Source organism: Notamacropus eugenii, chromosome 1, assembly GCF_028372415.1.
Source record: "Notamacropus eugenii isolate mMacEug1 chromosome 1, mMacEug1.pri_v2, whole genome shotgun sequence".
Taxonomy (NCBI): domain Eukaryota; kingdom Metazoa; phylum Chordata; class Mammalia; order Diprotodontia; family Macropodidae; genus Notamacropus; species Notamacropus eugenii.
In genome coordinates, this window is record NC_092872.1 from 243,910,414 (window position 1) to 243,923,256 (window position 12,843).

General features: G+C 38.3%; 1 protein-coding gene across 6 annotated transcripts in view; it reads right to left on the reverse strand.

Moving 5' to 3' along the window:
- The window catches only part of NEO1 (neogenin 1), a 285,881-nt gene that overhangs the window by 83,719 nt on the left and 189,319 nt on the right, over positions 1–12,843 (reverse strand). For 4 of the 6 annotated variants that reach the window (XM_072628419.1, XM_072628415.1, XM_072628420.1 and 1 more), the window contains exon 8: positions 9,410–9,629. In XM_072628419.1, the coding sequence (XP_072484520.1) occupies positions 9,410–9,629 (220 nt within the window). The remainder of the gene's footprint in view (positions 1–9,409; positions 9,630–12,843) is intronic. The other 2 variants (XM_072628418.1, XM_072628417.1) reach the window with 1 other exon arrangement.

Sequence of the window (12,843 nt, forward strand, 5' to 3'; positions counted from 1 at the left end):
CTTTTTTCTTCATACCCTGTGAGAGGAATGCTCTTTCAAAGACTCAGATATGATTTAAGCAAACATGGCAGGTACGAACGGATGAAGTCAACTCCACACTCATGAACATGTACTCACATGCAAAAAATATCTTGTGTTGAACACACAAATATAAACACATTTTACCAGCTTTGTAAAAAAAAGATAAGACTATTTTAAAAGACTTTAATAAATTATTCATATAGTTTTCTTTTTTGGCCAAAATGTTGATAAATCAGTTTACCTGTGATAAGTTTCAGTAGAATTTTGAAGTAATCATTAAGCTCTTCCCTTTTATCATATACTGAGATCACACTAACTGACTGAATCTGTTAACTCTCTTTTTCAGAGACACCTACATTTATGAGTGCTGATGTGTATAGATAGACATAATGGGGCCCTCCCCTGCCAGATAGGAATAATTCCATTTGCTATGCAGAACATAATGGCTGCCCTTACAACAATTCATGTAAATTAAAATCAGCAGTTCAATTTCAAAGGTCAGAAATCCAACTGCAAAGCAACATCTCATACCCAAGTTGGAAGACTTCAATTAATCATGTCAAGATGCACACGAAACTGTGAGTGAGGAAGGGGAGATGAGTATCTGCATGAAGGGGTGTGTTCATCTGTTTGGACAGGGTGAGGGGAGGAGGGCTGTGAAGCTCAAACAGTGGCTTCTATCTCAAGAGGCAAGAAACATGTAAAGCAGAATTCTCTGTTCCTATCAACAACATTCATACTCTTTGTCTCCACTTTTTACGTCTACAAAATCCTGATCAAGTATTTTCACTCTTTTCTGAATCTCCCAAGAAAGGAAAAACAAAAGGAGCTCTGAGTCAAGGGAACTAAAGCTGATGCTGGAATTACTTTAGCAGCAAATCATAAAAGCAGGCTGTTCCAAGGATTCCCTAAGGTAAAACATGCATGGTTGGAGCTAAAAGAAACAGAGTGGGCTTTTTCTAGCTTAATATTTCACAGTTATGCTTTACCTCTGCAAAAGGTAAGACTCCAAGGCAGGATTCAAGGTGAGTTATACAAGAGAATTCTAATAAAATTTTAGGCAACCAGGGTTATATCAATCTGTAAGTGGTCATGAAAAGGGTGGGGGAAGGTTAAAGAGGGTTGCAAAAGGAGTCAGGTAACCTGGGTTTAATCATAGCTATACCACCACCAATCAATCGGTCAATCAAGTATTTGATAAATGCTTCTATGTGTCATTCACTGTACTGGGGATACAACTACAAAGAATGAGTTCATTTCCTAATGAGGAGACAAAAGCACATAAAAACATATACAGCACAAGTATGATGTTAACACACTCACAGAGTAGTTGGGGATGAAGGTACTAACAGGTAGACGATCAGAAAGATGTCAAAGCTGGTACGTGGGCTTCAACTTAAAGAATGACAGCATGGCTTGGGAGGGAGTGCATCTCAGGCATGGGGATAACTCATGGAAGAGAGGTGCAAAATGAAACGTTATGAGTGAAGAACAGAAAGGTCAGTTTGGCAGGATCACAGAGCACAGGAAGCAGAGCAGTGTCTAATGACTAGTTAGAATGATTAGTTGGAGGTGGATTATAAAGGGCTTTAAAAGCAGAACATTGGAGTTTATATTTTGCTGTAGAGGCAATAGAAAGTTATTGGAGTTGGCTAAGTGAGGCATAGGTATCAAACACAAGGCTTACACTTACTCTTGAGTGGGACCTGAACCAGATTAAAATATAACTGGGAAATACTTAACAAAATAAATAAAATGCAATAAAAACGTGGATAATATTACATTTTAAAATTAAGTCAATATGCAGTTTGCAAGAAACTTATCTACAGCTCAGAAGTCCCCATTTCTATTTAAGCAGCTTCCCCTACCCTAGCGATGTCAAACTCAAATAGAAATGGGGACTTCTGAGCTGTAGATAAGCAATTAAAAGATCACTGGTAACTTTGGAGAGAGCCATTTCAGTTGCACGATTAGTTTGGATTACAGAGGTGATGAGCAGAAAACATTTTCTGTTCCTTTTAACATTTTACTTATCTCTTTTGTTTTTATACTACCTAATTTTTCCTTGTATCCTTTCTCCTCCCTGCTGAGTCATTCCATACAACACTTTAAAAAGGAAGAGAAAGAAGTTCACATAATTGATCACTGCATCAAAAAACCCCCAATAATATATACAATGATCTCTCCTCTGCAAAGGCGAAGGGGAGGCATATTTGCATAGCTCTTCCCAATTGCTCCTGGTGGTTTTCAATTCTTTGCTGCCACAAAAACACCATTATAAATACTTCCCTGATGGCTTTACTCGCCATTCCTTAACTTCCCAAATGTCACAGAGTTTTTGACTACTTGACCAAAGCACTTGCCACCAGATGACAGAATATGCCAGCTACAAGTTAAGTAGTTAGGGGGAAAATCAGACTACTGAAACAGAGAAATCGCCCACCTAACCTTATGAGGAGACAGCAAATACTATGGCTCCACTTGCCTCCATACAAACACAGCCTGCTTCTACCTTAAACATCCTAATTCATGTCTCATCATAACATTTATTTATGAGAATAACCAAAATGATTATCTGTCTTCATTCCAATCTATCCAGTATATTACTAATTAATCTTTCCCAAATAAAATTTTAACTACATTACTTCGCCATTCAATAATTTGCAGATTTGCAGAGGCTCCCTATTGCTCACATAATGAAGTCTAAACTCCTTAACCTGCCAAAGTCTTTCATTTTGGTGGATGGAGGTAGCAATTGGAGCTAAGTGACTTGTCCAGGGTCACACAGCTAATAAGTGTCTGAGGTTAGATTTGAACTCAGGTCCTCCTGACTCCAGGGCTGGTGCTCTATCTTCTGCATCACCTAGCTGTTCTACCCAGGTCTTTCATGACAAACAACCCCAGCTGATTTCCTTCAACACTGTCCCCACACCTCTCTTCTTTTCCTCCACTAATTTAATCTATATTTCTAGCACATAGTAAGGTGAATGTTATGTTCATTCAGCGTACATGATATCACCTATCTAAATTTTTCAGTAACCGAAGTGCAGCTTCATTTTAGTAATTTTTCATTTGTATACTGTTATAATCATGGTACATGTTTTCCTCTTAGTTCTGGTTATTTCAATCAGCAACAACTTACATATTTATATGAATTCCCAGGTTTCTTTGAATTTCTCATATTCTTTTATTTCTTCCTACATAATACTGAATTACATTTATAAACCAGTTTATTCAAATAATTCCTGATTCATGAACACAAATTTAATTTCAAGTTTTTTCTACAACAAAAAAACCACTATGAATATTTTAGTATGTATTGGATCTTCATTTCTGTCTTTGACTTTCCTGAAGTACACATCGTAGTGGGTCTACTGCGTCAAATGGTATGAACAGCTTAGGTACTTTTCTTGCACTCCTCCAAACTGATAACTAGAAGAGCTGGACCAACTCACAACTCTACTAGCAGAATATTACTATGTTTGTTTTCACAGAGCTCAAAATTTATTGTTCTTATTTTTTTATCTTTGCCAATCTGCAGTCTATCAGGTAAAATCTCAGGTGTTTTAAGTTGCATTTATTTTATTAATTATTTGAGAACATATTTTCATAGATCATTTATAGTTTGCAATTTTGTTTTTGACAATTATTTGTTCATATAGTTTGAGTACCTGGGGAATGGCTCTTGGTCTTACAAACTGTCCTAATTCCTTACACAACCTGTTTAACAGGAAAGATTTTTTCCTGCCTTTTGTTCCTTTTTTTGGTTAAGAATTCTCAGGTAGTGCCATTTAAAACATAAGAGGCTGACAACTTGTATTTAGCACTCCATTTCCAAATTTCTTTAAAATTTAGGATTCTGTCTTGATCAGGGTTTTCTTAGTAAGACAAAGGTTGTTTGCTGACCTTGTTTTTTTCTGTTTGGAATGCAATACATAAAAACACAAACACGATTCCAGAAATACAAGCCCATTTTTACTGGAGATCCAAATTAAAGCAAGAATTTTTATGTAAGCAAAAGCTTGAGCTGAATGCTCAATAATTCCCCTCCTATTCTTTTTTTCAACTCAAGACTTGCCATTCAAATCATCAACCTCTAGCAATGTGGCAGAGATAAGATTAAAGACAGTTTGAGACATGGGAGACAGCCAGTGAAAATGCACAGTAAGGAGGGGGAAAGGGGGGGATGACATGTTCACACCTATGTTTTAGGAAGATCAATCTGACAGCACTGAATGGGGAGACTGAGGCAGGGATACTAACCAGCAGATTATTGGATTAGTCAAGACATGAATTGATAAGAGCCTGCACTAGAGTAGTTACAGTATGAGAGGAAAGAAGATGGAATATATGAGAGACGTTGTAAAGCTAAAAAACAACAAGACTTGACAATTGACTGCATATGGATCATGACAGAGAATGAGGACTCAAGGATGACACCTAAGTTGGGAGGATGATGGCCCCTTCAATAGTAACAGAGAACATAGGAAAAGAGGAGCATAGTGGGGAGGAGAAGGGTGGCACTAAGAGGATTGTGAATCCAGCTTTGGACATGTTGAGTTTAAGATGTCTACGAGAGATCTAGCTTGAGATGTCTAATAGGCAGATGGAGAGATGAAAGTAGAGTTTCGAAGAGAAGTTAGGGCTGGATAAATAAATCTCTGAATTGTCTATATAGAAGGATAATTGAATCAATAGAAGCTGATGAGATTATGAAGCAAAGAAGTATAAAAGGAGAAAAGAAGGCACATGAAAGCCTTGGGGGACCCTCAGATTGAGTGGGCATAATACAGATAAAGATCCAGCAAAGGAGACAGAACAACTGGTCAGACAATTAGGAGGAAAAATCAAGAAAAAACAATGTCATAAAAACCTAGAGAAGAGAGTATCAAGGAGAAGATGGTAATCAACAATGTCACAGACTGCAGAGAGGTAAAAAGGGGTGAGGACTGAGAAAAGATGATCAGATTTGGTGTACATGGGTATATGTGTGTGTGTTTTCTTTTGCCACATAGCTAACATGAAAATATGTTTTGTATGACTTTACATGAATATTCAATATCCTATTGCTTGCTTTCTCAAGGGATAGGGGAGGGAGAGAATTTGAAATTTAAAATTAAAAAAAGATTTAAAAAACATTTAAAATATAACTGAGAAAAATCTAATGAAGTAAACAAAATATATTTTTAAAAATAAACAACAAATATGATGAATAAAGAGAAGCACAGCTGTAAGAAATGACAAGCAAGATGATTTCAGAAAAACCTGAAGACTTACATGAACTGATGCAAAGTGAAGTGAACAGAACCAGGAGAGCATTGTACACAGTAACCGCAACACTGCAGATGATCAACTGTGAAAGACTTAGCTGCTCTGAGCAAAATAATTACAAAGGACTCATGATGAAAGATGCTATTCACATTCAGAGAAAGAACTGACAAGAGTCTGAATGCAAATTGAAGCATGCTATTTTTCACTTTATTTTTTTCATGGCTTTTTTTTGGAGGGTGGTCATCTTTTACAACATGATTAATATGGAAATATGTTTTGCATGATTACACATGTATAACCTATATCAAATTACTTACTGTCTCAGGGAGAAGGAAAGAATTTGGAACTCAAAAACTTTAAAAATGAATGTTTAAAATTATTTTTACATATAATTGGGGGAAAACAAAATTTTACTAAAAAAAGAGAAGCAAAGAAAGAAAAACAGTTCATTAGTAACTTTGGATAAAAGTTTCAATTTTATGTTTGGCAGTCAGACTGCAAAGCAGCTGCTGTAAACGGCCTTCTCAAGGGTTTTAGTCAAAAAAAGGAAGAAAATGTAAGATGGTGAATTAATCAAGTGAGACTTTTTTAAGCATGGAGAAGATATGGGCATGTTTGCAGTTAGTAGGGAAATAGCCAGTAGGCAGGGAGTGATTAAAGATTAGAGGAAGCACTGATGGCTGAAGAAGCAGAATACTGTGTATGTAAAGGGGCAAGCCCTGGCAAGGGCTCTTCATGAAAACAGAAGTGAAGGAGAAAGTGGCACAAGGTACACAGGAGAAGGGAATGCTCTGGTGGCTTTGATTTTTTTCAGTAAAAATGAGGCAAGGTTCTCATGTGAGAAGATGGTGGGAGGTTTAAGGTGGGATGAGAAACTTGGAAAATATGCTGTAAGTGTGTGGAGTGAGACAATGAATCGATTAGAGAGGCACAATGCAGCTGCCTTGTTGTAGTGAGGATCCAGTTGAAATTCTATAACCTATACCTGGAATGGACCTAGTTAGGAAGATTTTCTTTCTTTCTCCAGCATCATTTAGCAGCATGTAAGTAGGAGCAAAGGCAGTGGATAGTGGGAGTAATCTAATGATAGTGAATGGAAGGGCAAGATTTTTGAGAGGATAAAAGGGCAAGGGACTTGAGAGCAGCACCCAGTGGAGAGCTGATTGGTCTCCCTTAAATCTCTCCCTGCTCCTGTGTGCCTTCCATGTTGTCAAGTTAACATTCCTAAAGTACAGGTTTGACTGTCATTTCCCTGCTTAAGAAATTTTAGTGGCTGTACATTTCCCCTAGGATCAAATATAAACTCCAAATCTCTGCCATGGGCCCTCTTCTCATTTCCCTTTATATTGTCTCTCTCAGTGATTTCATCTGCTCCCCTGGATTTGGTTATCATCTCCATGGATATAACCAGCCCTAATCTCTCTCCTGAGCTCCAGTTTTTACTATCAGTTGCCTTTTAGCTACAAGGAACTGAATGTCCCATAGGAATCTTAAATTCTATACATCCAAATAGAACTCATTCTCCCCTCCCCTGGCCCTATGCCCTTCTTTCCACTTCCCTATTACTAAGAGCACCACCATCCTCTCTGTTACCCAGGTTCACAACCTCAATGTCATCCTTGGAATCCTCACTCACACTCATTCCCCCAACCCTCCGTCCAACCAGCTCACATCATTTCTCCCTTCCCAACATCTCTCCTCTAGATTCTCCTCTGCACTCATGACCACCACCCTGGTATTGGGTCTCTCTGCCTCAAGTCTCTTTCCCTTCAAGCCCATGCTCCACTCAATAATTCCAGTGATCTTTCTCCTACTCCTACTCAAACTCCAAGAGGCCCTGTCACCTCCAGGTTCATATATAAAATACTCTGCTTGGCACGTTAAGCCCTTCTCAACCTGGCCTTTTCCTGCCTTTTGTCTTCTTACCATTTTCTCTCTTCCATGCACTCTATGATCTGGGCACATTGGGCTCTGTGCAGCTGAACTGGCAGTCCCTCATTCCTGGAATGCTTTTCTTCTTCTAATTCCTGACTTCTTCAAGACTCAGCAAAAATCATACCTCTGCAGGATTCCTCCCATCTTCTACCCCCAACTCCTGTCATGCCTTCTGCCGAGATGACCTTCCAATTAAACCTTGTATGGACATATTTATTTTTATGTCATCTCCTTCATTGGAAAGTGATCTCCATGAGGGTAGGGATCATACATTTTGGCTTTCTTTGTATCCCCAGTACTTAGCACAAAGCTTTACAGTAAACATTTAATAACCATTTGTATATTTGCTGATTGTATATAACATTTATCTGTGAACATGATGCACATCCCCCTGCAAAATGTAAGTCCCTTGAGGGCAGAGGCTGTCTCACTTTTCTATCCTCAGTACCTAGCATAATAGCTGGCATATGGCAGGCTCTTAATAAATATGTGTTGATTGATAACAGTGAAAAAACATTTAATATTGTATTAAAATAGAGGGTAGGAAAGAGGTATATCATAAGGTAGTAAGAGGCAGAACCACTAGGAAAAATGTTGATATGGTCATTTTTGAAATAATTTAAAAATCATATTATACTGTATCATTTAAGTGCCAAAATGCACAATAACAAGGCAGATTCATAGAAGAAACTGATATTGATCAGAAAAAGTGAGGGAAAGTATTATGAAAGAGTTGAGAACTGAGTTGGGATTGTCTTCATACAAGTGGAGAAGAAGAACAATATGAATTAAAAACCTGATGTTGGGAACAAAACTAATCTGGTGAGAATAGGAGGTTAAAGTTGGAAGTTAATGAAGCATTTCAGTTGGAGAAATGGCTTGGAGTCAAATGCAGAAGTCTTATCTTCCTAAGATTTCCAGGATGAGGATGGAACTTCGATTCGATCTTAAAGAAGCAGCATGGCTTTTGGAAAAGAGCACAGGAAGACCCAAGGCAAGCCACTGACTCCCTCAGAGTCTTGGTTTCTTCATCTATGAAAGGAATATAATTTAGCACCTACCTATGGGGCTGCTGGAATGTGCAAACAATAACAACAACAGTAACAAGTAGCATGCGTATCACACCTACCATGTGCTAAGCACTTTAGAAATACTATCGCATTTGACCCTGAAAACCTAAGAGGTAGAAGCTCATTTAACAGTTGAGGAAACCCTGGCAAACATGTGAAGTGCATTTCCAGGGCCACATAGTTAGTGTGTGAGGTCAGATCTGAATTCAGGTCTTCCTGACTCCAGGTCCCACACTCTCTCCACTGAGCTGATCTAAATATTAGGTCGCAAAGAGCCGCCGAAGATTCTCAAACAGCGGAGTGTAAAGAACATTCGTTCTGGAGGCAGAGGAGCTGGGTTCAAAGTCATCCTCAGTGCTTACAATCCATTTAACCTTAGCTCTCTGGGCCTCGGGTCCTCAGCTGCAGGAGGAGGGAGCTGGAGGAAAAGACCTCTGGGGACTTTTCCAGCTCTGTACGTATCACCCTATGATTGTTCTTTCTTCACATTGGGCATTAATTTAAGATCACTCTATTCACATGCAAGGACATAAGTTAACAAAGGGAATAAACCCTTACCAAAGGTATAGAAAGGAAAGGAGATCTTTAATCAAGGAGTCAACTAAGGCCCATCAATATCAAGTAAACATAACCTCCTGTGCCTTGTCCTAGGCTAAAAAAATATTCTTAAAATGTTTTCCTAATGTAAAAAGAAACTGTACTTAGTGGAATTTGTTATAACTATTCAGAGTATGATTCTTCAGTGTAAGAAAAGCACCTGAACTGAATTCAGTAACCATCCCATCCTATGCTAATCCAGTGAGTTTAGGACAGGTCAACACTGAAAACTTTAATGTGCACTACTTTTTGTTGCCACCCAAGTGTTTTGGGAAGCCTGTGTACTGTCTCCGCCTGAGGACCCCAAGAGCTGAGGTGCCTATTATGTGCCTATATCAATAAAAAGGGCCTGGATATTGCAATAGCCCAGATACTTAGGTATGAACACAAACATATCCACAACACTAAAAAGGAGTGAAAAGAGTACTTCTGTCACTAAACAGAATACATGAAGAGCCAATGTTTGCACAGTGAAGGTGGTGGAAAGTATTATGAACAGAAATTCAATTCCTTACCGATTCATCCCCTCCTTGGTGTAGAACACAGAATAGGTGAGGTTGTCTCCGTGAGGATCTGATGCTGGTGTTCGCCAAGTCAGTTTGATGAAGCGAGTGGAGACGAGTGAGGCCACGACGTCCCTCGGTGCTGAAGGCAGTGGTCCAGTTGTGGCTGGTGCTAGATGGTCAGTAGTGGCACTGGTCAGTGAAGTGGGAGGTAATGTTGGGATGGCAACATCTTGTCATGTGCAAACATTGGGGAATATGAAGGGCAAACCACGACGGTTTTTAAAAAGAGAATAGAAAAAAACAAAAAAAGAAATAAACAAAACCACGATGGGAAACAAAATAAAATGAATGAACACAAAAAAGGCCATTAAACTGAAGGCTAACATGCAGGCAAAAAGGTAACTACTGAAAACTAATGGGAACTATTGAAGACACCACTGCAGAGCAAGCGGACTCTATCTGCACTATGATGGGTGGTAGGGGGAATGGGAAGGGTGACGGCTGAGGACAAGATACCACCTCACAAAAAAGGACACAGGAGTGCCTAACACCACTTCTGTCAGTTTCACAAATAACCATGCAGACCTTCTCAAGCTACAGAAGTAATGACATGCTTCACTTTTATAAAGCCTTCATTACCCATATTATATTTTACCCTGAAATTGCAAGATAAGAGAATTCGAGCTAGTCAGTTACAGAAAGCAATCAGTGGATGATATTAATCTAATTAGAGAGCTGTTGTTAGCTTTACTGGATTCTAATGCACCAGTACAGCTATAATGACGGCATTTTAAATTTTAGTATAACCTTCCCTTTTCCTCTATAAATCATCTGGTCGGTACTGCTCTCACTACCCATGGCAGGCTGTCAATCCCTAACTTGGGCAGAAGGGTTCCATTTTTGTCTGAAGTATCTCTCATTTGTCTGACTGATCCATGGCATGTGGATGTGACAACTTGCTGAATTAAAAAAATCCACAAAGATGACACTCATAGAGTTCACTGTCTATAGTGGTACAATGTATGGCATGTAGATATATGAAAAAAGCTTGGAAAGCCCTATTACAAGAAGATAGTGGTTTCCAAAGCCTCAGTGCAGTTTTAAATTATTCAAGTTTAATGATTAAGTCTTATGAATTGCTACTTGTTACTAACAAAGTGTAGCAGCTGGTAAGTAAAAGCTTACGACATATTTAAAAAATTTTAGTCACTGTGTTTATATATTCTCTTGATATTTTGGAGATTTGCGCAATTTTTTTTCAAGCTGGTGTTAACATTATGAGACAATCCTAAAAATATGTATGCGATATGACTGGATATATAACTCTTGTCACTTCTAACTCAACAGATGCATTGCTTCAGCAGGACTAGGTTCTGTGACAAAGATCTTGGTTCCTATCACTGATTTTCTAAAATGAACTTATCTCCAAGCTTATTTTATCTAAATCTGTGTTGGAATGGGAATCAATTTTATAAAAACTGATTCTACCTGTGCTAAATGTGAGATTCTGTGTGTGTGATTGTAGAATCACAGAAATAGGTTGGAAGAGACCTTAAAAAATCTTCAAATACAGTCAACTCATTTTACAGATAAGGAAGGTAACTCAGAAAAGTCATCTGGGAAGTTGATGTCACAGACTGCAGCAGAGCTCAGGGCTCTGGACTCAGAATCCTACTCTTTTCCATCATACTATACTTCCTCCTATAACTACTAAAATGCCTTAAAAGACATTTTCATTCACAAAGACCAGCATAACAAGTCTTCCTTACTGAAAATGAAATTGATGCTCAGTTTCAATAATTTTGAATGTTATTTGGGCAAATAACAAAAAACAACCCCCAACAAGCCACCACAAAATGACATCGTAAACATTTTCAGCACAGTTCAGAGGAGGCTGTACTCTATTTCTGCGTCACAGGTGAGCTCAAAGTTAGAAATGGGCTCATTCCATCATTCTACACCTCCAGGTCTAAGGCAACAATCTGACAAACCACCTAGCTTCCAGTAAGGACAATGAGGGAAGCTGAATGTGGACAGGAGGGGAGACAAGAGGGCATGTCATCATGGAGGATCATGGCCTGGGGGAGGGGCGGTAACAAGGTAGCTACTAAAAAAGACAGAAATCAGGAAGGGATAGAGACCAGTGAATTAGTCATGTGTATCTCTTAATAGGCAAATATTATAAGTTATTTTTTCACTGATTCAAAGTATATTTCAATCAATTATGTAGGGGAAAGGAGAAGTGAATGATTCCAAATAGATTGTTAATAAAATGGTTTATTTGACTAGGTGATCTACTCAGAAATATACTCTCTCACACATAACCTCTCAAATTTGCCTCCTAGACAGACTTTCTCCCAGGTTGGTCTAAATACTGCCAACCTATATTAGTCCCCTTCAGAGACAGGCAGAAGAAATAGCACCCCAGATAATCCTCAAAGTAAATAAATTATCTCTTAGTAGTTTCAAGGTAGCATAAATAGATTTAGGATACATACATAAACAAACATACACACACACACACACACACACACACACACACACACACTTTTTAGTAAACATTCTAGTTAAATTTCAGACATAAAATAGAAATCCTGATGCAGCAAGTACCACGGTATTAATGTTAAGAAGTGGGGACCAGTATTCTCAGGAAACTGCAAGAGCTAAGTTGAAAGATTGATAATATAAAGCCTTCAGTTAAATTTAAAAAAAACCATAAAACAAATCCTCAGAAGTCATGCTGAAAGCCTTAACATACATCTATAACTATAACTAATCTATAAAGATTATAATGAAGAGGTGGAAAACTGGTTGGACCACAGGATCTTGTACAAAAATTGTTTGGTATGTATTAGATTCAGGTTAACAGGTAAAATGAAATGGAGCATCATTCTCTATTTCCCCAAAAATACAAATATCTGTTATATATGAAAAATTTTTGGTTTTATCAACCTGTGATTTCATAGGTTTGGGGCTCCCAGTGAAGAACTTTTACCAATGCAAATTAGCACTTGCTTTGCAATTTTGCAGTCTTACAGAGAGCTGCCTGGATCCAGATTTTCATTCTTCTGGCTGGCTCTCTATCACATTACACCATACTGCCTCTCGTGAAATAAAAGACATACAAATAATCATAACACAAAAACAGAGTCTTTTAAGTGCCAAAAGTGGGGTAGAAAAGACGTCAAGGCACTTCAGAGGAGGAAGGGATCATTTCCATTACTGTGAAGACCATGATGGACAGACTGGTATTTGAGCTAAACCATTAAGGAAGAGTAAGGATCCAGTATGAGAAGATGAGGGATGGGGGAAGGAAAGACAATATAATGTAATGCAAAGGTGTCAAACTCACTGGGCCATCAAAACTCCCAAGTGGGTCTGAACCAGATTAAAATCTAACGGCGAAAAGTTTAACAAAATAAGCAAAAGTACAATATAATACT